This window comes from Vespa crabro, chromosome 22 (genome assembly GCF_910589235.1).
Source record: "Vespa crabro chromosome 22, iyVesCrab1.2, whole genome shotgun sequence".
Classification (NCBI taxonomy): Eukaryota; Metazoa; Arthropoda; class Insecta; order Hymenoptera; family Vespidae; genus Vespa; species Vespa crabro.
In genome coordinates, this window is record NC_060976.1 from 4384839 (window position 1) to 4410461 (window position 25623).

The 25623-nt window shown below is 39.0% G+C and overlaps 2 protein-coding genes and 1 non-coding gene across 5 annotated transcripts in view; 1 reads left to right on the forward strand and 2 right to left on the reverse strand.

Annotated features, from left to right (window-relative positions):
- LOC124431914 (serine/threonine-protein kinase S6KL-like) overlaps positions 1 to 25623 on the forward strand; it is a 36172-nt gene that overhangs the window by 2001 nt on the left and 8548 nt on the right. The gene's annotated exons all lie outside the window — the stretch shown is intronic.
- Trnan-guu lies at positions 400 to 473 on the reverse strand. The gene has a single exon. It is a non-coding gene; the product is annotated as a tRNA-Asn (tRNA).
- LOC124431912 (enolase-phosphatase E1-like) lies at positions 2404 to 7955 on the reverse strand. Its single transcript, XM_046980332.1, has 3 exons — positions 7610 to 7955; positions 4068 to 4641; positions 2404 to 3938 (listed from the first exon to the last, which is right to left on the reverse strand). Exons 2-3 carry the CDS (start codon positions 4629 to 4631, stop codon positions 2814 to 2816), a joined length of 1689 nt encoding a protein of 562 aa, XP_046836288.1. The 5' UTR covers positions 4632 to 4641; positions 7610 to 7955; the 3' UTR covers positions 2404 to 2813.

Sequence of the window (25623 nt, forward strand, 5' to 3'; positions counted from 1 at the left end):
TCTTTTTCTTTTTTTTATTATCCCTTTACTTAAGCTCACTTTATTTAATAACGCGTATATGTAAAAATAAATTTCATCGTGTAGTTTGTTGTTGAAGCAATTATTTTTTACATAAATTTATTTCAACAATACAAGTTTGCTTTGGACGTCAAGAAGGAAAATAGGAACGATTAAATAAATACGATCATAAGTTTTGCAAATATTAGAAATAGAGAAACGTGTACATATTTTAAAAATTGTCTCCGACGAAATGACGTATTTTGAAATCAACAAAAATTAATAAATAAATTATATACATATATGTGTATAATTTATGTATGTTTATGTATAAAATTTGAAAGTGTACGAAATGCTGAGAGCAAAAAGAAATATTATTCCTCTCTCTCTCTCTCTCTCTCTCGCCCCCGGGTGGGCTCGAACCACCAACCTTTCGGTTAACAGCCGAACGCGCTAGCCGATTGCGCCACGGAGGCGATTGAAACTCTGATTTGTTAGAATATCTTGGTATGTTCCACTTGTCCGTCGAACTTATTCATTTTCATTTCTTTAGGGAGATAAACTCTTTCATAATCTTTTGCATAAGAAAAAAAAAAAAAAAAAAAAAAAAAAAAAAAACGAAAAAAAGAAAAAAAAATATGGAGAATAATCCAAAAACATTGGGCAATATGAAAATTATAAATATTTGTTGCGATTTATAAGATACGTATCTTGTTTCTGAGAATACTCTGATAGAGAATACTCAGAGTATCTCAAGATCTCACGGTATTTCAAAAGGCAACTTGTTTTTTCTCGTTGACATTACTAAAATCGTTGGTGATCGTAAGTGAAGAGAATGAAAAGAGAAAAGAAATAAGAAATGAAAAAATGATGAAAGAATCAGTCATTTGCATTAGGACATACTTAAATACGCTATAATTCATTCCATTTAGCCGTGCTCATTCGATTCATTGATACATCAAAGAATCTTGCGATAGATTGCAAAACTTTCTACGCCTTGACATTTCGTCGAGTACAGCGACCTTATAGATCTTTACTGTTTATACGCCATCGACTTTTCATTCGGCCTTCGATGAGTCGATGCTTTCGCGCATATTACGAATAAATGTCGCGCTCTATCGTTCTTGTCTTGCGCAAAGAAATTCTTCGTGGGAAGGCTAAATTTTTTTTTCCTTTAAGGAAAAAGCACGGGTCTTAATTTTCACTTACCATTAGTCGTCAATTACGACTAATTGTAACTTATGACATTAATATCCAAGTGTTAGATAAAATCTCCAAAAAGTAAATCCTCGAATTTACTTTAGGTACACCATAAGAGGTACGTTCTATACAGGACAAATATCGTTGAACTTGATTACTCTCTTTCTTCTTTTTTCTTTTACAGAGGATTGGTATCAGTAACGTCATGTTTACGTGAGAGATGACAGTAATAATAATTATTATTATTATTATAACGATGATGACAGCAATAATACAAATAATAATATCATTAATAATAGTGGAACTGGTACTAAATCGTAATAATAAAATAATAGTAATAGTAGTAGTAGTAGTAGTAATAGTAGTAGTAGTGGTAGTAGTAGTAGTAGTAATAATAATAATAATAATAATAATAATAATAATAATAATAATAATAATAATAATAATTGTGGAACTGCTACTAGATCGTAATAATAATAATATTAATATATAATAATAATAATAATAATAATAATAATAATAATAATAATAATAATAATAATAATAAAATAATAAAATAATAAAATAATAAAATAATAAAATAATAAAATAATAATAATAATAAAAATAATAATAAGAAGAAGAAGAATGACGCGTTAACTCTAAGAAAACAGACTCGAGAACTAATTGCTAATCTATCGGAATGGGTCTGGTTAGGTGTGGTCGAGTGTTCATTCGAAAAAAAAAGAAATAATAAAAAGGACATACACACATATATTTCTTTATATATATATATGTATATATAAAATTGCGGGAGTCCCGGGATAAGGATGTTGCAAAAAAAAAAAGTAAGAAAGAAAAGAAAAAGTAAAGTCAGGAGAGCAGAAGAGATTCGTCCTCGCGTACCATCCACCGGAAGTAAGAGCCGTGCTGTAGTTGTCGTACGTCAGGACGAACGAGGGTGCAGCTCGGTGTAGAAAAAATTCGCCGAACCGGATCCTCAGGAAGAAGGACGACCATGTGCACTACTTCGGACTCGTTTTCGAATCGGGTCGCGATTCGTCACGTGGTCATCCTACTTCCCTGGTCCCTCCTTTCTTCCTTTTTTCTATTTTCCTCGCTAAAAAAATTCGTCTCTTGAGATATTCGAAATCGTAGCGCGCCGGGGAATATACACCCTAACACCACTGTCGATCGGATGTGTTTTGTCTCGTTTTCTCTTCTTGCCACATCGTCTCTCTCTTGCTCGCTCGCTCTCTCTCTCTCTCTCTCTCTCTCTCTCTCTCTCTCTCTCTCTCTCTATCTTTCGACATATACATACGTTCACACACGCGCACACATCCACATTGATGCTCGCACACTCTCTTTATTTTTTTTCTTTTTTCTTTTTTTTTTTTTTTTTTTTTTTTTTTTTTTTTTTTTTTTTTTTTTTTAATTAGTTTGTAATTTTTTTGTTGTTTAATATCTTTCTTTCCTATAATCTTGACCTGACATTCCGTCGTTCACACTCGGCGATTCTTCCTCTCTCTCTCTCTCTCTCCCCCCCCTCCCTCCCTCTTTTCCTCTATCTTGATCGATCTTCCTTCGGGGATGGTCTCGTGCATTTCTTGCCGATCGTGTCAACGAGCGTCGTCCCTTTATGAGGCGCTCTTCTCCTCGCTGTTACTCTGGCTGCTGCTGTTCTCCTCGCTCTTTTTGCTGGCGTTACTGCTCTGAAGGAGTGGCGGACTATTATCCTCTTGTGCAGAAGAGGAGGATGAGAGAGCCTTCAACTGGGTCGATGAGTCAACGTTCGCGTCCTTTACTTCTTCAGGTTTTGGCAACAACTCTGGCTTTGATTCCTCTATCGCTTTCGACAATTTTTCCTCGGAGGAGGATTTTTTGTCATCGTCATCGTCCTCTTCGCTGCTATTCTTAGCGTCTTCCTTTTCGACCGATTTGTCTTCTTCAGAAGAGGATTCCTTCGAGCGTTCCTTTACATCAGTGGCGATGCCAGGAGCAGCAGCAGGAGCAGCAGCAGGGACGGCGGCGGCGGCGGCGGCGGCGGCTACTTCCGGTTTGGTCTCTTGTTTCAGAGATTCTTCAGTTTTTGATTTCGCCTGTTCCTCTTCCGCCGCAGAAGCATCTCGCTTGATCTGGCTAGATTCCTCTGGCTTTGCTACAGCGTCGGCACCACCTTGGGATTGTTTCTGTTCTTTTGCCGCTTCCTCGGATTCAGCGCTCTTAGCTTCCTTCTCGGCTTGAGGCAACGCACCCGACTTATCGCCGTCTTTAACATCTTCCTTTTGATTGTCATTTGACGAGGAAGAGCTCGCTGGTTCTATCGGTTTTTCGATCTCTGCGGCTGTACTTTCGGATGCTACGCTACCATTCTTTTCCTCAGTTTGATTCTTCTTTTCGCCCTCTTGATCCTTGTTGCCTGCATCTTCATTAATCGGAGATTTCTCGAGTATTACAGTTGATACAAATTCCTCGGCATCGCGAGTCACACGATCTGGCTTCTCCTCGGCCTTGACTTCCTCTTTCAATGGCTCCTCGTTCTTATTGGCTTCGTTCGAATTTTCAACCGTCTTCTCAGCTTCTTGAGCTTGACCTTCAACAGATGCTGGCACAGCTCCTGCCTTCAGTAAAGAACTTTCCGCTTGTTCCACGGATTTTTTCTCTTTTTCTTTTGGCTCCTCCTCCTTCGCTGCTACATCTCTCTTCTCTTGGGACTCCTCGCTGGATTCGGCGCTCTTCCCTTCGGCCGGTGCTGCTTGCTCCTGAAATAATGGAACGACGAATTAATAAAGTTATACACGCAATTGGTTTCGACACCGTTTCACTTTTCCCTTTCTTTTCTCTTGTTTCGTTTTAGTTTCTTTCTCCTAGTTTAGGTGCTCCTGACTTACCTTCTTCTCGGCCACTTCAGCTGGTGCTTGTGGTTGTGCCTCGTGTGACGGCGTAGCTTGTACAGTTTCCTTCACTTCGGACGCTGCTTCCTTCAGACTTTCATCCTCCTTCTTAACCTCTCCAGACTGTTGTTGTTGCGCTGGCTGCGGCACGACTTGTGCTTCGGCATTTTGTTCAGGGAATTCCTTTTTTTCGTTAGCTTGCTCCAATGATGCCTCGCGAGCTATCGGCTTAGATTCCTCTTCCTTCTTCTCCTGGGACGAGGAGGAGGATTGAGGTTGCTGAGAATTCTCGCTTTTCGGATTCGGTAATTGAGCTTCGGCCGGAAGTTCTGCTTTAGCCTCTGCGCTTTCCACAAGAGCTGGCGCCGAGGACGGTTCCGCTGGTGCGATCGAAGACGCGGCAGTATCGGAAGAGACATTGGCGGCTTCTTCGGAATTCGCGGAGGCTGCTTTTTCGAGCGGTACCACGGTCGGAGGTGCTTCTGCTTCGTGATGATTCGCCAAGGGAGCAGCCCTTGCTCCCAGCAAGCACACCATCGACATTAGGACGAGCTTCATCATCTTGATCGATCTGCAACGAAGCGCAACGTATCTCTCGTAATGATCGTCTTTATCGCGTAAAAATAATAATAACCGTGATTATAATTTCCTCTTTCACCGTTGAGAATTTTTATGACGTACGTACACGTATGTACGCTTTCAATGACAATTTCCCGATAGAGAATGATCGAGACAGTGGAAGAACGAAAAGAAAAGAGAATCGAAAAGAGAGGCCGAAACATTCACGACGTTTATCGACGAATATCGATGGTAGATACTCTTCGTACATACGTACGAAGTATGCAACTTCGTATGCACATATCTATACACGGATATAAATGTTTATATGTGTGATGAATGGTCAGTTAAGAACGAGAATAGTTGGGAGCTCTTTTCGCTTTTGAATGGAACGCGAAGGGTAGCGACGAGGAGTATCGGATTTGCTGATGCTGCTAACGTTGCTGGTGCAAGAATCGGCAGGAAGAAGAGGGACGGATGACATTGAGCCGAATGCATTGAATAAGGCGAGCGCGTTATGGAACTAATGACAGGATGCACGCCCCTCACGCTTGTTACGCGTATGACTCTCTCTCTCTCTCTCTCTCTCTCTCTCTCTCTCTCTCTCTCTCTCTCTCTCTCTCTCTCTCTCGCACATACACACTCTGCGTATTTCTCCTCGCGCACGCGTTTCGCGAGCTGGCGCGTGTCTCTGAATAAAATCCTTGGTCATGGCCGGAAACGGATAATCTTACGATCGAAGAAGACATCTTTTCTTTCTCATCGAAAGGATGTATCGAGTGTTAGCCAATTTTAGGTATTATTTATCTTGGGTAAAGTCGAGTGTCCGGTGTGTCCCCTCGTAATAGTCAACGCGTTAACCTTCTTAACATTCAGGGAAAGCTTCCGTCGAGGAAACGACGTGCAAAAACGGAGAGGGATCATTTTCTCGAAAGTCCTTGAGAATTTACGATACACCATGCGATGTTTTATTATGGTAGATAATCATTTACTTTTGAACGGTATTGTACGGACAAGAGAGCGTGAAAACGAACGCAAATATGCCTCCCATTCAAAAGCATTAAACACACGATCGCGATGACAAAGGCAATCTCTTTCTCTCTTCCTCCCCCCCCCCCCGTCGCGCGTGAATCATCAAATTCAATTTTCTTCGATGTTAAGTATATCGTAAATAAAAGAAAATCTTGAGATAATTTTGTTCGGTTCGATGAAAAGACACTTTCAAACAAAGTTTGAAACGAAATGGAATGCAAACGTTCGCGATCGGAAAGAATCGAGAAAGGGAAAGACCGCGACGGAGTGTGGTACGAAGAGATAGATGGATAGAGAGAGAGGGGGAGAGAGAGAGAGAGGGAGAGAGAGAGAGAGAAGGGGGAGAGGGAAGGACACACAACGGTCCGTCCAGTTTTTATCTCGACTAGCTTGATTTCGCGTTTGGCAACATACGTAACAACGCCGATAGCCCGCGACTTGCTCGCGCAACCACGAAGTTCTTACGAAGGCGATCGACTCGGAGAGATCTTTGGCAACGATCGAAGCTTACTCGTACCTACTCTTTCTCGAATCTTGCCAGCGTTCAGTTAGCGAGGGCGTATACGACATTCCGTAGAAAATCGTTGCTCGTCGATGAAAGGATATTTTCTCGTTGTTTTTCTCTCTTCTATTTTTATTACCAATAATTTCTTTCAGCTAATAATTTTCGTAATAATTATGAAAACATAAAATAAATAAAATCTGTGTAGGTTCACTGTAGTTGTAGAGTTTAAGCTATAATTCATTTCAGATCGTTCACCTTGCTTCTATGTTAAGAGTAGTATTATATGATTGATTCTACGATTGAAGGTAAATTGGAAAATGAGATTCGAGAACTGAATTCGATTATCGGATTTCGAAGGAAGAGCGTTGATTATTTCTCTCTCTCTCTCTCTCTCTCTCTTTCATCATAGAATCGGACAAATGCGATGCGAGCTCGCATCGGCTCGATAGGGAGAGAGGAAATGCCTGTGAAAGATGATGGACACCCATTACCTCATCAAGATCATCAGAGTTGTAATAATGGTAGCGCTTACAAAAGAAGAATGCGGGGAACGATCGAGCGATCCAACGTCAATGACGTTGACGTTCCTCTTGTTCTTCTTTGTGCTCTTTTCCGCTTTGAATTTTGCGCAAATTTTCGAAGGATCAAAAATAGTCGACGATGTTCGATAGCATCTACTTTGTTATCGTTGTAATATCGTTTATTATCGAAAAGTACACGTTTCTCATTGTGCTCAAACTTTTGCCCTTTCGTTGATTAAACGAAACGCGTTGAAAAGAGGAAGTCGCGACAGGTCGTACGCCGACGTTGATTGCAATGTTAGAAGATTAATTGCAATGTTAGAATAATTAGGTATCGCACGAGTTCCTCAGAGAGAGAGAGAAAGGTAAACGTGAAGAAACAGAAAATGAGACGAGAGCGTTACATCGAGCAAGTGAGAGAGAAAATTACACAAAAGAACCGTTGAGAAATCGGCACGATTTAGACTAATTATATGTCCTGTCGATGATTTTTTTAACGCGTTTGACTTACTCTTTTTCTTTTCTTCTCGCTCTAATTTCGCGATTCGGGACGTAAATTACCGCTCGTTGTAGTCTCTCTCTCTCTTCTCTTTTTTTATTTCTTGTCGTTTTAAAAGAAGAGCGGCACGATTCGTGAAATCGTCAGTCGCTCATTTCGTCTTCTTGCAAAATTTCTTTCGCAAGTCTAACAATCCAACTGTAATCGCAGACTCTCTCCCATTCTCTCTCTCTCTCTCTCTCTCATTGTCTCTATAATTGAAAGCAATATTTTTAATCATATTTATAAATATTGTTTCTTCGATTGAAAATAACACTAGAGATCGATCACTCGAAAGATAAATCGATAGATGGAACAAGAGAGAAAGAAAGGGAGATAATTAAATGAGGAGAAAAATGCTGTAATTGTTTAATTCGGTACTCACGTTATTTTAATCTTCCTCTATCGTCAAACTCGTTACAACGGACGTGGGGAAAAGCACCAACAAGCAACGGCAATAAGCGAGTCTTCTTCCTCTTTGCTCCTTTGATTCGACGCGAGAAACTCCACGAGAACCGATAGAATACCGATTGTATGTATCTCCCTTTTTCTCTTTATTTCTCTCTACGATATGATTTGGCTATCTAATACATATATATGTATATATATATATACATATATATATATATATATATATATATATACTCGCGAATGGTCGTCGCGCGCGTGCGATAACGCTCGTTTGCAAAGTACCGTGGTGATCGGGATGAAGGTTGGGTCGTGTGTCGAGATGGAATCGTCCGGGCCTTGCTTATATACCCATTTACCCACTCGACGAGCCGACAGGATCGCGCAGGGGCCCCTCTGCTGTTCTCCTCCACGAGGGAGGGGCCCCTCTCCTCTTACTCTTTTCTCTCTCTGTCCCTCTTTTCTCTTTCTTCACTCTTCTCGTCTCTTCCCTTCCTTCGCCCCCCCCCCTCTCTCTCTCTCTCTCTCTTTCTTTCCTCCAATGTTTCCGCGTCTTTTACTCTCCCTCCTTTCTCTCCCACATCCTCCGTCTTCGTTCCAAGCTTTTTCTTCTCTCCTCCCTGTTCCTCTCCTATTATACAGCGTGTTCTCCGATTCAACTTCTTTTCGTTCTCCGGCCCACGCCGTCTACCAAGAGACAACCAAGATACACACCATCGTCGTAGTAAATGACAAAAAAAAGATCGAGAGAAAGAACGATCTCTGAAGATTTTCGTGTCTCCCTATGAATTTCTCGCTCTCTTCTTTGTCTTCTTTTTATTTATTAAGCTCATCCGGTGTGTGCGCCTGTGCTCGTGCCTCTGTCCTTTCTCTGGTTCCTTTTGAATATTAGCTAAATTCGAGCAGTTAAGGGAAGTATCGTTTCCTCTTATGGGTCATTACGGTCTATCACGAGGACCTCCCAGTTGCTTAAACGTTATCGGTGATAACATCTCTCTTGATCTTTATCGCTTTATTCTCGTTGAATTTTTTTTTCTTCTTTCTATTTTTTTATTTAACAGTCGCAAACCTGAACAGTTATCGGAAACAGAAATATTGCTTTTATTTTAATCAACACGGAGAACTTTGTCTCAATCGATGGACGTTTCTTCTTATTTACCATCGATTCAAATCGATTTTTTTCTTTTAATTTTTTTTTCCAGTGTTCTGTTTCATCGATCTACATACCTACTCACCTTTTACATAAGTCTTCGACAAAGTTCCGTTCCGTTCTTTCGAATCGAAACGAACGGACGTGGTCTGTCACATCTATGCATCCGCGTACGTGCGTACTTGGACGCGCGTATACACCATCCGGAAGGTCTGCTCGTCGTACAGGAAAGCTCGTAAAAATTTTCTAGAGCCAATGTAAATTTGACCGGACGAGTTGTCGACGCGTTGTTGACGAGTATCGACGAGCCTTCGACGATGACGTGATTCATCGTCGAAGAAGGGTTCTCATCCTCTGCGCTTGCACGCACGTGTCATAATTTACGCATACGCCCTCGATTTGCGAGTTACACGCGCGTGTGCGTCCGCGTGTCGTGTCATTATGTAAACATCCAGTGAACGCGTGCGTAGAGCAAAATCTTTCGCTCGAATCGTTCCATGCAAAATGAACTATCAACCATCTGCTTTTCTCTTTTTTTCTTTTTTAACAGACAAGTTGGCATTTTTGTTCGCAACTTCTTTTTTCTTTCGGTAAGAAAAAGAAAAAAAATATTTTTACGCACGGACAAATTCCTTCCTACGGTAATCATGAAAATATCGTATCGAGTTCCGATTTAGATATAAATTCGTGCTTTTAAATATTAACCTTTAACGCGTGCCTTTTGCGTACCTATTATAAAATGAGAATCCAAAAGATTTTACTTAAAATAAGAATTTTATCGAAATATATATATATATATATGTATTCTATCTTTATGTATTCTACATATATATGTAGGTACATGTATGTGTTTTCCTTCGGGCGAAGGTCGATCGAAGTCGACGATACCATGCGTCTCATCGACGGTCAAAATGTACCTATACGGATTGACTTTTCTCTCTCTCTCTCTCTCTCTCTCTCTTCCTCTCTTATGCGTTGAGAATCCGCTCGGAGAGTAACCTCTCTCTTCGAATTCCTCGAGAACGAGAGGCTAAAAGAGAGGTTCGTGTGTGTGTGTGTGTGTGTTTTTATGTACCTAACAAAGCTATGCATGATTTATCGAGCGAGCTATTACCTTTTTGGAGACGCATCGCTAACACATCTACGTTGATAGGATATTTTCTATCTTCTAAGCATTGCTAATTCGTTGTACATTTCGATACGTCGTGATAATTAACGACGAGACACGGGTATATAAATATTGTAGCCTATTCATTATCGTAGACTGCTAGAGTATTTTTCTAATCCTACCTCCTCCAAATTAATGCTTTTGAAATTCTGCGGTTATTTCATTTCTATTATATCGCCGATAGAATCCACTTGGAGATTTGGACGCATCGGAAGATGTCATTTCTGCGACGCCATATCGAAGGCATTACTAAGAAGAGTCTATCGTTAAAGAAAATCACATTTCCTGTGTCGAAATTGTACATTCCTCCCTTGATCTTACGCCTGTCTATTGGACTATAAAACTGACTAGTATTACCAAGAAACGTTTGTGAGCTAAGAATAGACTGTAAGTTTGCCCGAGGGAAAGACTTCCTCTTTTTCCCCTTTCATCATCATCATCATCATCATCTTCTTCTTCTTCTTCTTCTTCTTCTTCTTCTTCTTCTTCTTCTTCTTCTTCTTCTTCTTCTTCTTCTTCTGTTTCTTTATCCATATTCTTCGCGAATCCCTTTTCTTCCTGGTTCTGCTTTCAACTTCTACGTTGTTTCGAGTAAACGCTTTACAACCGGCGATTGCTAACCGTTACGTACCGTTAGAGACGTCGCCATAATCCATATCGACTACTTGCTATATATGTGCGCGTGTATATATATATATATATTTTTTTTTTCTTTTTTGTCTCTTTTTGCTCATAGTCGATAGTATCCTATCGAAAACCTCGAGGTTGAAAGAAAATGACAGACGCAAAAAGAATGAAAAAAGGAAAAAGAAAAGGAAAGAGTGATCTCTAACGATCGAAGATTGGCAAAATACTATAAATAGATATAGTTTGCGTCCTCGCAATCTAGAGTTACATAAAGGTGACTCGAGCTAGTTTGCGCTTAATTAGCGGAAAATCGATCGGCCATGGCACTTTTCGTTTCCTCATCCTCGTACTTTTCTCTCTTTCTTAAATACGATGTTTCGCAGTATTCCATGATCAGCATCAAGGCCGAAAGAGCTCAACGAGCCCCGTTAACGAAATAAAAAGTTTAACGCGCGTGAAAAGGAAACGTGTTGTCGTCGTCGTCGTCGTCGTCGTCGTCGTCGTCGTCGTCGTCGTCGTCGTGTCACGTCGCGGCGAGATGTAATTCTCGGAAACAATAATTAGCTATGCTTAAGAAGCGAACGAGAGCTTCAAGATATCCGAGTTTTTTTGTTCAAATGTTTAATAAAAATATTTACTCTTTTCGCGATCGAGATCTTCATTTCAAGGATCGACGGAAACGTATCGTGGAAATCTAGTAAATGAATAATCGACGCGTAAGAATCTTTTTTCCCTCTCATTATCATTTTTTTTTCATTTCCGTTTGAAATAACGAGAATGTTAGGAAATTTACAGAAATTAAATTTGTTTTCCTTATGTAGAACCATTTAGTTGGCTCGTGAACGTTATATATTACATAATTTGTAATATTTAGTTAGCTCTTTCTATCATTATTATTAAGATTTATTGACAAATGACATTCCTCGAGTCAATCATTTTAATTATTTGATTAATCGCAAGTACGACCAAGATCTTTAGATCGAATATGTGTTTTTTTACCGACGATAAACAAGTGTTCTTCGTGTCATTTGTCACTTCACTCTTCATATCTTGTAGGATGCAATAACGCTCATGGCATTAACCTCTATCGATCTACGAGATAATCATCATCCGATGAATCATTATTCATGATATTTCTGTGCATCGCGTTGGATCAGCCGAGCATTGTCCTTCGAAAGAAGCTATGACCTATCTATCTAATTTATGAGAGATTATTATGTGCGAAACGAGAACTTTGATTCTTTCAAAATAGCCGTGGCCTCCTTGGGTTTGAAGGTTTCCTTCTTTTTTCTTCTTTCTTTCTTTCTTTTTTTTTTTTTTATTTATGTGCGTCTCTCGCGTACTAATCGAGATGATGCCTTCGATCGTTAATGTCGTAACTTTTTTATATGTCTTTATCAAAGTTTTCTTTTTAAATCGTGATTAATATAGCGATAAGAAATAAAAAAAAGTATATTTAATTTTTTACAAAGAACAACAACAAAGAAAAACGCGCATCGAATACGCGTATGGAAAATCGAAGAGAAGGAAGATTCGAAAGGGCTTACGAGGTGGATCTCGCGTTTAGGCATATCTAGTCGACCTTGAATGCTCAACTTCTAATTTTAACCCAAACTGGATCCGGTTTTTGTCACGATGCGTTCGGTGTCAGGGTTTGCCAGCAACCAAGCAACCGGCTTCGCCCGCTCTCGCTTATCCCTCTCTCCCTCTCTCCCTCTCCCTCTCCTTTTCTGTAATCGATTAAATAATTAATATTCCAGGTCGTTTATGTGCGGCATAATTCTTCTTATTCTTCTTCTCCAACTCCTTCTTCATTTCTAGTTATGCTTTCACGTTTTTCATCTGATATCATTACGTGGAATTTCTTCTCTCGTACGACGAACCTCCCCTTTGGAATTTCTCCGTTTGATTTTCATTTTCGAATTTAACCAAATCATTCTGATCGTCAAGTATCGTTATAATTTTTATGTCGAGAGACGTCAATTTCTTTCTTCTTCTTCTTCTTCTTCTTCTTCTTCTCCTTCTTCTTGTTCTAACGACGGAAACTTTATTAACGAACGAACTCCGACGACGTGAACTTTGTTGACCCGAAACGCTGGAGCGCGAAGGAACCTACGCCGTGGTAGTAGAACATCCTAGAAAGTAACTATAATCCAAGCAATACCCCTCACCTTTTGCTTAGCTAGCTCCGTGGGTAAATATCGTAGAAGAGCGTCGGAAAATTTGATGGATTCGACGATATCTTTCGAACGATTTCCTTCGTTCGAAGGTGTTTTTACAAATACAAGAAAAAAAAAGGAAAAAAAATTAAGAAGAATGAGAAATATTGTCCCTCCGATTTAAACGAACGTCATTAGTTCGTTGGTACGTTGATTCTAAAAGTCTTGGATAGAGAGAAAGAAAAGATCTTTCTCGAGAGAGGGAGAGGAAGAGGGAAATAGAGTCGTCTCTTCTTTTAGAACTGCCTTTGCAAATAGGCTCGCTACTCGTGCAATGTACATCGTGCCGTAGACATTACACGGCATTACGACGCGGATCGTGTAACGTTATGATTATCTCGCAAGGAGCCCAAGGTCCGTCTCTGCTTCTCTCATCCTTTCCAGGCCCCGTAATTGTTCTTTCGTTTGACGCGCGTGCGCCACCACCACTTTCAGATTATTTATCTCCGAAAGAAGCGAACATTTCTTTCTTTTTCTTTTTCTATCTTCTTCTTTTATCTTCTTCCTCTCGTCGACTTATTCTTTTCATTTCTCTTCTTCGCCATTTTACTCCGTCGAGGATGTGCACGAAACTAAATTTCACGGGTGAAACTCGAGAAAGCAGGAAATCCTGCGTTTTCGTGCGTGTCCGTTCTTTTGATTCTACATTATTTTCATACACTACGATATTATTCGCAACGAAGTCTTTGCACTTTTTTCTTTACTTATTTCCACGCACCTTTTGTTTCGTTAGCGTTAAAATTACTAGCTTATTTCGGTAAAATATTCCTCGATTTGACGAGTACTTGGGGAAATTCCGTTATTACTGTCCTTCGTCTAATCTAACAACAAAAGTAACCTTTGATTATTTCGTTCAATATATATATATATATTGTATGTATATATATGTATATATTAAATGGTAAGAAATACTTGATATATTAGCAAAATAATCTATCCATCTTTATCTCAAGTAACATTTGCAGTAAATTAAAAATATTTCACATCTTATCTAAACCTTTTTGTAATTACTGTCAAAGAATATTCCTCTCTACTCGGAGAGAAATAGAAAGAGAAAGCGTCGCGTGTCTCCGCTTGCCTCCTTTTATTTCATCCTGGTCGGTCCAAAAGAGAAGAAAGAAAGAAAGAAAGAAAGAAGAGAGGAATATGCATTCAATTACCATTCTAATGAGATTTCTACGAGCATAAGTAATTTTCTTACTGGTACAGAGTCGGGAACCTTGAATCCGAGCCGGACGACTAGTCTTTCGAGGACGCTTAGGGCTGCCGTTCTTGGCATGGAAGCTTATAGCAACGCGATGTTGTTTCACTGTGGTACGGAGGGAAAAGGAAAAAGAGGGTGGAAGAAAGGACGAGAAGAGGAGGAGGAGGAGGAGAAGAAGAAGAAGAAGAAGAAGAAGAAGAAGAAGTGGAAGAAGAAGAAGTGGAAGAAGAAGAAATGAAAGAAGAAGAAGAAGAAGAAGAAGAAGAAGAAGGAGGAGGAGGAGGAGGTGGAGGGTTGAACAGGCGAGTCGAGCGAGTCGTGGATACGTCGTGCTGTTAAAGCTAAGTTAGGATGAGGATAGCAGCGATTATCTTAACGATCCCCTGCGGCAAAACCTGAACGGCAACCCGTTCGTACCCCCTGCTCCGCATACAATCCCCCCTCTCTTTCTCTCACTCTCTCTCTCTCTCTCTCTCTCTCTCTCTCTCTCTCTCCTCTTTCTGTGCTGTGTTTAAGCTAGCGTCGCTCGGAGACTGTTGCTGAAGCAGCCGTTTCTGCTGTCGTTCCTATCGGCCGTTGTTGTTGGCCAAGCAAAAGGAAGACATCGGGTCCATCGAGCCAACTGAAAATAGCCTACCGTAGCCTTTAAGAAGAACTTGGAACCAGAACTCCTTGCTTCTTTTTCATTATTTTTTCTTATTCTTTCCTTCTTTATAGTTTGTACTTTCAATTTTCACAAATCAACGGTAGTTTCAAATCGTTGCTCTTCTAACTTTCTAATAATTACATTATTTTTTTTACGTTGTAGGCAATTGTACGTATAAAATGACATTTATCATCTTAATAATTAATATATTTTATGCTAATTGTTAGAAATACAAGAAAGAGCTATGTGATACGTTCGGTCGTTATGGTTATTCGGGATAGATTGATAGATAAGGAAAAATTAAGATGACCGCTTTATCGTTTGTCTCTTTTCTTCTGGCTCTTGCCTCTTTGTTCTCGGAATTGCATTTCTATAACGTTTCAGCTTGTTTATTTGTTTCTTTGTTTATCAGATTGCTACAGGTTGCACCAACATCGGTAATAATTAGTCTTTGAACGATCAAGGAATTTCTGGATCGATCTGTCGTTGCTGGAAAAGGAAGAAATGGTAGGAGCGCGCGCGCGAAAGAGAGAGAGAGAGAGAGAGAGAGAGAGAGAGAGAGAGAGAGAGAGAAACGTAGAGGGGAGTCGTGGATCATAAGGACGGGGTGGAGAACAACGGTCGTCGGCTGGCCGTACGCTGATGTTACACAGGTATTACAGGTATTATCTGTATTACACGTATTACGAGTATTATACGGACGTACGTGACCGACCTCGAGAGAACAGGCTGGTTCTCTTGTACCGCCAATTCAACCTACTCACTCTCCCTCTCTTTCTCTTTCTCTTTCTCTTTCCCATCCCCCTCTCTTTCTCTTGCTCACCAATAGACTCTTTTCTTTTTTTCCTTTTTTGTAGTTGTCATCCTGTTTCTTCTTTTGAACTTTTATTCCATTGATTTTTCTTTTTTCACTTTTCCCTTTTATCTTATGTATTTAAACAGACGATTAATATAATAATAACGAGGAGAGATAAAGAGAATTAGCTCGATTTATCGCAATTCTCAGAACTTTATCGAAGAAAAAAGATTAAGGGATATTCTTGAGGTGCGACATAGCAAAAAGGACCCTCTGAAAGGCGTGCAAAGGCGACCTTTACGAACCGGTCCGCTGCCGAGTGCGTTTGTATGTCGAAACAGGTGCAACGAGCGTTGCACGATCGTTCTGCATCCTGAAGCTTCCCTCACACCGATGAAATTCCTTTTAATGCCTTTCGAAAGATCGTTCGGAAAGTATCGATTTCTCGATTTTTATATCCAAGTGAATCGGTTTATGCAAAGAAAGAAATGAATAAATAAATGAAACTTGTCAAATATTATTAGATCGAATTAGAAAGAGGAAGGGGAAGAAGAACGAGAAGAAGGATGAGGGCTTTGATCGCGTATCGAGATACCCTAAGAACTCGTGTTACGTTAAGAACTCGAGCAGTACGATGTCGCATTGAGAATGATCTCGTTATGTAGTGCATGACCTTAACGAAACCGGTTGTAGGAATCGATTTGCATGACCAACTTGTTGCACACTGCACGATGAATTACGTCGCGATCGTTTTGCTTGTCGTTGTAGTCGTTATCGTCGTCGTAGTCTTAGCTTCCTACGTCTTGATCGAGAAAGAGAAAGAGAGAGGGACGGGGAGAGAGAGAGAGAGAGAGAGGGAGGGAGGGAGGGAGGGAGAGAGAGAGAGAAAGAGAGAAAATCGTAACTCGAATTATTACGAAGACATAGGCGAAGCTTTCAAGTTTCCGCCATTTATTATCAATCGTTGATCAATGATTAACGCGTTGTTATCGCTAGTGGCGCCCATTCACGCAAGGTCTGTATTTGCAATGCCAAACGGTTCGTAGAATACCAGTTGCCATAATCGATATGCCTCTTACTACGCAAATCCAACTCAATCCTTTCGATAGGTATGAGAGTTTATTTTTTTTACTCGAGTATATTTCATTCTATTTCGAGCGATCGATAATCGTTTGATAAATAATCGACGATTAAGCTAATCACGTGGACTTGTTTTTTTCTTTTTCCTTAAACGTTTCGATTTATAATCGAAACCAATCTGACATAAAAAAGAAAAAATAATAAATGACGTAATCACTCGAATGATTTCAATATATAGTATGTATATATAATAAGATGTATATCGTTTTAACGTTTCAAGATTTCGTAGAATGAGATTCGTGAGGGTCGGAAATATGAAAAGAGGAAGACCGCTGGAAGAGGGGGGGGGGGGAGAGAGAGAGAGAGAGAGAGAGAGAGAGAGAAGAGGAAGGGGAATCAGATCTTACGTTCATGCTACATAAGCATATTTATATGCTTGTCACGTGCGAGACAAGGTGGAACGAAGACGAGGATTGACACGATGGTGCTTCGATATGCTCCATTCATATTTTCCCGTCACAACTGACGGCGGCGATCACTATCGCTCGATGAATCCTCGAGTGTGTCTTACCGATTGTCCTAGTCTGTCTTCCTTCTTCCTTCCGCTACGTCTATTGATTGTCCACTTTCGTTCACTTCCTTCATCTTATTTATTTTCAACTCATTGATGTCTAATCTTACGTAATTTGAAAAGGTTATGGGAGATAAAAGGATATCGTTTCTCTTGATTTTAGCTTAAAAAGAATCACGTCAAAAAGACGTTTATAACATCATCGTGATTGTCTTTGTAATCAACCTCGTTCTCTTGTCCGATCACGAAATACGCGACGGACTCGGCCGCGAACTTGCGCATACTTGGCTTCTTTGTATTCAGGGTCATTGGCGGTGATTCGATGATGTCGTCGATGAACGATCGATTAATATATCCGGTTTTAAGTAAGTATTTATCGACGTTAGTTGTTCCATCCAATCGTACGTCATCTCTTTAAAATCGAGCTGGCAATAAATGTGAATAAAATTGATCTTGAAATTATTCTTCGGAATTGAATAACTTGACTCTTTTTTTTTCTTTTTTTTTCCTTTTTTAATAATGTTTAACATTTCTATAGATATTTAGTATGTAAGTACATTTATCGAGCTCTCGTTCATCATTTTTTCCTTATGCACACCAAACTTTCAACGCTTTATTACGTAAGGACGACAAAGTGTACCGCGACGACTGACTTGGTCAAATATTTAATTCTCCGTTATAAGTCTCTTGTATTATGCAAAATGACGCGATTCTCAAAAGTAAGATCTCATGTTGTCCGTCTCTGTTTTGTCAACTTACTTGTCGAGAAGACGGACGTTCGATCGAACACGTTACGACGAATTCGTACGACGCATATTGCTGCGTCAACGTTTGCCAAGGATCGTGCCAATAAGACGAAGAGAGAGAGAGAGAGAGAGAGAGAGAGAGAGAGAGAGAGAGAATGGGGTGGGGGAGAGAAAAATATATAGAATTCTTTTTACGTAATATTTGTATTTCTTACTCTTCAAAACTCACCAACGAAGACTGAACTCGAATGTCTAGCTCAAATAATAAAAAATCCTTTTTCTTTGCCACGTCTTGTTATCTCGAGTATATTGCGTGAGTACAATAAAAGTCATTAGAAAGCGGTTATTAGATTTTTGAGATCCGGTATTATTCCACTTTTTGATACAATAGTTTTTTTCTCCGTGGAAAACTTTTCTCCCAGTCGTTCTCTTCGTGGGAATAAACTCTATATTCTTATTATCGTTCTAGTACTGTTCCACTGATGATACTCCAGACCCTTCGTTCACGACAAATGTAAACCTTTGATAATATCGCTTTCCCCTCCCACGCGTGTAATCATCCCTATTCGATGTTGGGAGGGTCTTCAGTGGTGTCAACAAATTAACCAATAGGGACCCATAATCTTTCAAACAACGACAAACAAGGACTACGCTACAGATTATGCAGAGTGCTAAGTTTTCTTTCTTCTATTCTTTTTTACAAATTATAAAATCATATTTTTCTATTATCTCCCTATCTATTAGCATCATTTTATTTCAGTTCACAAACAAAATTACGAATAAGTATGATGAAATATTATTACATTTTCGTCAAACATTTTTTATGGTAATTTCATTGAGATTAATTGAAAAATTCTGTCTCATCTTTATTGCATCTTGGTTTAATAACTTGGACAATTTATTTTTGTTAGAAATTTAAAAGAGACGCTACTATATGTGTATATATATATATATATATATATATATATATATATATATATATATATATAAAAGACTAGAATCTGGTCTCTCTTCTTAAAAAGCAAGTATCATCAGGAAAATAAAACAAACTATATTAAATACTTCGAACTATCGTTCCATTATCATCATGTTTATTTTATTCTTATTTCCATCGATCGTTTTTTTTTCTTTTTATTCTGTGGCTCGATAAAACGAGTCATGAATAATCGCGAACGTTTCTCGCATATTCTCGTGAAAAAAGATTGTTCGGAAAGATTCACGTGCGTGCGTGTATAGCGCACGCACGAGATCGTTAATATTTTTAGTGTGACTCGTCGAGGAGAAGACGAAGAAGAGAGTTAGGTCATCATTGTCGTCGGGAAACGATATTCCATGCGCGATGTCCTTTAACGAAGGCCGCTTGTTACGGTCGATAAGTGGGCTTGCGATCGTGAATGGAATCGTATCGCTTCGTTTTTCAAATTTATCGGTACCGATCGACCGATTCATGGTTAAATAAATAAAAGTATATATATATTTTTTCTTCTCTTTTTAATCGAAAAAAAAAAAACAAAACGAAAAAAGTAATTATCGATCGAGCGAGTTTTTTTTTATTAATCTATTATATAAATAATCTCATTGAGATATCCTGTCTTCCTTCTTGCTTGTACATAGGAGCAACTCGTCGAAGGCATAGAGACGAGTCAAAGTTGTTCAACCAATGGTCAAATAATAATTGAAAAAAGTGACGACGAAGAACTGCGAAGGTTTCGTTTTCTACCGTTCAACCTTGCGTAGTGTCAATTATGAAAAGCGTGCTAATTGCGTAACACCTGTTTCTCTAACGCCCGACTAAGGACGACGATTTACAATTAGACTTGCAAGACTTATAGAGCACTATTGTAAAGAAGAAAGGGCAAAAAAAGGAAAATGTAGAAAAAGGGATAGAGGAAAATGAAAAATAAGCCTAGCCCACGTACATATCTATGTTATATTCTATAGGTATTACGTATGTCGTAGTCGTAATAAAATCCGTTGTAAGAAAATCGAAATAAGTGCCAATGTCGGGGACGTTTTCAAAAACGCGAAAAGCAGCATTATCATGCTTGTATCATTATCGATGTATTAAGAAAATTGAAAGCGCATGTAACGCCGATCTTTCTCTTTTTATGATAATCTGTAATTATCCAAATATTTTTTTCGATCGAGAATTCCTACATAATTTAAACGTTTTTCCTTCTGATCATTTTTCCATTCTTTTTTTATTCTTAATTTGTTTTCCTTTTTTCTTATGATCATCGTAATCACGTTTAGGACTATTTTAAACAGTTCAATCACGATGATCGTACGCTGATATAAGTATATCTACTTTACATATGTATGAATGGTACATTTTTTTATATCTTCCTCCTTTCATTCGATTAGCTCGAAATCATCTCTTACTTTCTTTTTTATTCCTCCGTAAGCAATCCGAAAGGATCTCTCCTTCTTTCGAATTCATTTCTTTTTTTCGTAATTCATGTCGATCGATCATTATACACGAACCGCAGTGCCCCAGGCTGTTAAAACTTAATTATCGAATGATAATCTAACCATAAGTTACATATATTTTATATCATGGTATTATAATGACCCGTACGATTACGAGTAGTTAAAAAGAAGAAGAAAGAGCCTAACGGACGAACGTTACCGACGACGTCGCGTCAATAGCGATTTTAACACTTTTGTCTTTACTTTTTCATTTATCTTTATTGAACCATCATAAAAAAGATCGGACGTACCACGTAGCTCTTCATTTTATTTCTTACAATTAGTATAAAATACATCGATCATTAAGACGAATGCATTAATATTTCGATCAGCTCACACTATGTTCTTATCTCGATTATCTGAATCAATTGTCAAGTAGATGATTGTATGGTATGACTTTTTCTCTAATCGAATTTTATAATCTCTTAATCGCATTAGAAATCTTTTCTTCCTCGTTTAAATTTTCAAGGATTGTCGTTAATGAACGACGTAGTAGGTACAGACTCGACTAGGCTTTAAGACTTTATTGGTAGTCCAAGTGCGAAGTACGAAATACAATGGACGACGTTTCCAATTCTTGACGATTCTCTTCAATGTCAGTGATCGCGCACGCTTCTGTGTTGTCGGAAAAAGGAAAAAAAAAAAAGAAAAAAAAAAAAAAAACATAAGGAAGAGAGAAACACACCGATCGACGAGGATTGCTGCATTTTCGTCTTCGTCATCTTTGTCGTCGTCGTCGTCGTCACCGTCGTCGTCGTCGTCGTCGTCGTCGTCGTCGTCGTCGTCGTCGTTTTCATCGTCCACTCTTTTATCGATAATACGTGATGAGGGTACGTCAATTCAGGGAAAAATAATGTGATGAGCCAACTAATCGTAGAAGAGAAAGAGAATATACTCTTCGTAAGCAAAACTGAGAGATAAATACAAATTAGAAAGCATATTTAATTAAAACAATAATGATTGTTCAAACGAAAAAATTGTTGTACGTTTACCATTATATCTACTATTGTACTAACTATTATCTTGAAGTAAACGATCGTTGATCAAGTTTAATTTGTAATTAAAAAGATTCATTTGAAAGATAAAGAACATTAATATCTAATTTGCATCGATATGCAATTGCTAAAATTACTCTTATAAAGAAAGCATACTCTCAAAGTAACATTTTTCGGCTTCCTTTCATTCTCACCTTCTCTTTTCTCTTTCTCTTTCTTCGAGTTCGGCGGAAGTAGTGTCTGTCCAACGAGACGGATGCCCGAAAGAAAGTTCTCGAAGTCAATTCCGTAATGGTCCGAGGTAGCATTGAATTCAATTGAATAATGGCCTCGACGAAGCGTGACGATGTCGGTGACGAGGAGGAGTCGTGTGATGGGACGAATGGGGGGCTCGTCGAAGGGGTTGCCGAAGGGGGAGTGGGGTCAGAGGGTTGCTCAAGCGGGCGCGAAAGGCAGCCGCGCCGATCATTATCCATCATTCGGACGATTACCGTGATATTCCCGCGGCATTCGTCTTTAACGCCGTTATTCAACGCGTCGCCCTGCGTGAAGAATCAACAGTGAAGAAGAAAAATAGAGAGAGAGGGAGAGAGAGAGAAAAAGATGTTTTGAGACGGCGAACTTGAAGAACACGACGAGGTAATGACGGGGAGATGAAACAGAAGAGTTTAAAAATTATTGGTATCTTTTTCTTTATCTCTTTTTCTCCCCTTTGGTTTTGTTTTTTTTCTTTCTTTCTTTCTTTCTTTCTTTTTTTTTTTTTTTTTTATATATATAACCATTGTAACAAGGATGTCAATACTTGTATAAAATCCTTGGCTTTCTCGGAACTAATGGACCATTTAATAAACCATTATTTATATCTTACAATACTATACGTAATGTATAAAATTTGATTTGGTCAGATCTTATTATATTTCTTATGCGTTGCTCTTTTTCTCTCTCTCCATCTTAATTATTCTCGTTTCTCGCGTTTTAGCGTGATTCACTTTCCTTAGAATTTGATGACTCGTCAGGAGGAAGCCAATCGTCGATTCTCAACGAGATGTACGTACGTTCTTATTATGCGCAAGATACGACGAGCTAGCTATCGGTACGTAAAACACGAGAGGACGTTCGTAAAGATGCCGGATAGAGACTCGTTACGACTAGTTTATTCCTCGTTGTTATTACGCATTTCATGGAATTTATTTTTAATAAATTTTACTTTGATTATTGGATTCTTTTGAAGGAAAAAAGAAAAAGCCAAAAGAACTCGAAAAAGGTCGATCGATTTGTGAGGATCGAAATATTATATCGTGATACGTTATAATCATTCGATATAATCGAATTATATTTCTTCGAGGTTTCGTTTCTTTCCTTCATTTCAATTAAACTATATCCTCGTTTAATATATTTGAATTTAAATGAACAAGAATCGTTCTGACAAACGAACTATTCTTTTTGCAAGATACAATGATAGTCTCAAGTTGTTCATAGCTTTTGTGATAATATAAAAATAAAACAAAATCGTATAAATTTGAATGGAAGTTGACAAAGTGGGTTTTACTATTTTCCTAACGAATAGACCGTGGAATTAAAGTGGATATGCGGAACGAGCTTCCCATGTTCGTTGCTGGAATCGCGAAGAGCACAAACTGGGAGTGCCGGTGTACTTCTCTCTTTCTAGATGAAGGAGGAATAGGAAGAAAAATAAGAGGACGGCCTGCCGCGGCCGGCAGGATTAACGGGTGCTCGCACGAACGACCGAAGAACCTGGCGCCAGTCTCTAAATTAGCTGCTTCGACGTGTCTCGGGAACGTCGACGATCTTTTCTCCCTTCTCCGATTTTCATCTTTCCTTTGCTACCATCTTCTAATGCTTCGACAGCATGTCACGAGTTTTGCCTCGATAAATTCAAAGGGATTATATCTACCATTGATTTAACGTTTTCATAAATACGCCAGTGTTTCTGATAAGAACGGTAAAGATCATTGATTCGTATGTTTTCTTTCGTTATAGATAAGCTAATTACGACAAATATGTAAATTTTATAACAAAAAAAGAAAAAAAAGAATCCGTAAGCATTGTCCATCAAATATTTGATCGCTAATTCACGCAAAGTAACGGGAATGGATTGGAATAAGAATTTTCCACAAAAGTAGGCTAGAGATACGTCGGACCTTTCATGGACGTTGTTCGCACGAAGTACGTACTTTCAAGGTCTGGGGCAATGATATTAATACTACTACTACTACTACTACTACTACTACTATTACTAATAATAATAATAATAATAATAATAATAATAATAATAATAGTAATAATAATAATAGTAATAATAATAATAGTAATAATAATAATAGTAATAATAATAATAATAATAATAATAATAATAATAATAATAAGAAGAAGAAGAAGAAGAAGAAGAAGAAGAAGAAGAAAAAGAAGACGAAGGAGTAGAGAAGTAGTAAGGGAAGGTAATGACAAGACTGTGGAGGATGAAGCCAGTCGAGAGAGCATTGGAAGAGAAAAAGGACCAAGGAAGAAGAAGACGAAGAAGAAGAAGAAAATAGAGGAGGAGGAGATGGAGGTTCCTCTCTCGGCCGGTGAAGCAGGTTTGGCTTTTTGCGTGGCGTTCAGCAACCGTATCGACGCGAATCCCCGTATATGGAGGTAAGCGAGCAAGAGGACGAGAGGATCAAGAAGAGGATGGGTTAAAAGCGGCCTGGTAGGGCTGGAAGGGACGAGAACGAATGAACAACGAAGACGACCAAGAGGAGGATTGTGCTCGTAGCAGCGTGTCCAGAAGCTTCGTCCTTCGAGGTTTTGCCTCTTTCGAGCCAAGTTCACCGACCTATTCCCGCTTCCCTTCGTTCCCTTCTCTCTTTATGTCCCTTTCGTGGCAACGATCGAAGACGAAGGTACTTCGAAGCAACCGGCCAGAAAAAAGGATTACTTAAGAATAGTCTCGGAGCATTTATTTATCACGTCTAATCGTATTCGAAATGATTCTTTTTTTTTCCTTTTTTGTGTTTTCTTTCGGCTTTCTTCAGTCTGCATCTTTTTTCCTCTCTCTCTCTCTCTTTTTTTTTCTTTCTTTTTGTACAAGTCTACTCTTGGTCAAGATTCTTTCTCGTTCTCTCTTTCTACGGACAGTTAACGAGTTTTCGGAGCCTTGGGGTCCAAAGGTACGATCGAAGAATAAGAAGAATAAGAAGAAGAAGAAGAAGAAGAAGAAGAAGAAGAAGAAGGTCCTAAACCAGTAATAACTTGAAAACCCTCCGATGGTCCATGATATAGTGCTCGGGACCACAGACTCGAACGTTGTTGTTGTTGTTGATGTTGTTAGATCTCTAAAAATACAACTTAGTTCGTGCAAGCCCTCCAAAAGATCTTTTCATGTAGAGAAGTCCGTCTGGTTTCTCGGTTATTGCTAAATGGTTAGATTTCGATCTTCGATAGTGTCGATCATGTCGAATAGAGGAAGAAGAAGAGAGGGCAATCGTTCAACTTCTTGCGTATTGAGCGTATAAATAAATTTGCATCCGATGATCGTGGAGGGAAAAGAAGTGATATCTCTCGTAATGATGTCCACGGACAAGGTGCGCCTCTTCAAGGGAAGAAACAACGCACGTTGGACGTATGTTGAATGCACAAATCCGTGCAAACCTCGATACGTACTTAAGTTTGTTTCTATCTTAAGGTCGGAACGATCGTCTTTGTTGGAACTATCTTGTTTCGATTTCGTTCCGATTCCGAGGATCTCTTTACGGTAATGGAAGTTCTACAAAAAAAAAGGAAGAGGAGAAGAAGGAGAAAAAAAAAGAAGAAGGAAACTTGTCTGGAGAGAAAAAATGAGAGAGGGAGAGAGATTGTTCTTGAGATTTCGAGAGTGATACGTTCGCATCTTCGGTATCGGAGGCTTAGTAGAAGAAAATAATGTTCGCAAGGCGAACCAGCTCTCTGTTTCTTTTTACGCTCGTTATGTCCATGTCTTTGTCGTGTCTCTACGTGCACGAAAGAGAGAGAGAGAGAGAGAGAGAGAGAGAGAGAGAGAGAGAGAGAGAGAAAGTAAACCCGGTTACCAAGTCCACGCATAAGCAAGGACTCAAGCCTTCTCGTAATCGACGTTGAAACGCCATTTTGGTATCAGAATTCTTCTCCCTTAGAGATCAAAGAGAATCCTCAAGAGTTTTGTAAGATTCCTCGATGATAAACTTTTAAAAATTCTCTATAGATAACAAATAACTTAATTTAGCCGGTGCCGATCGATTTGGTTTTCCTCTTAACAGACCTTTTCTTCGATATTTTAAGATTCGATCGGATCTAGAGACCAAG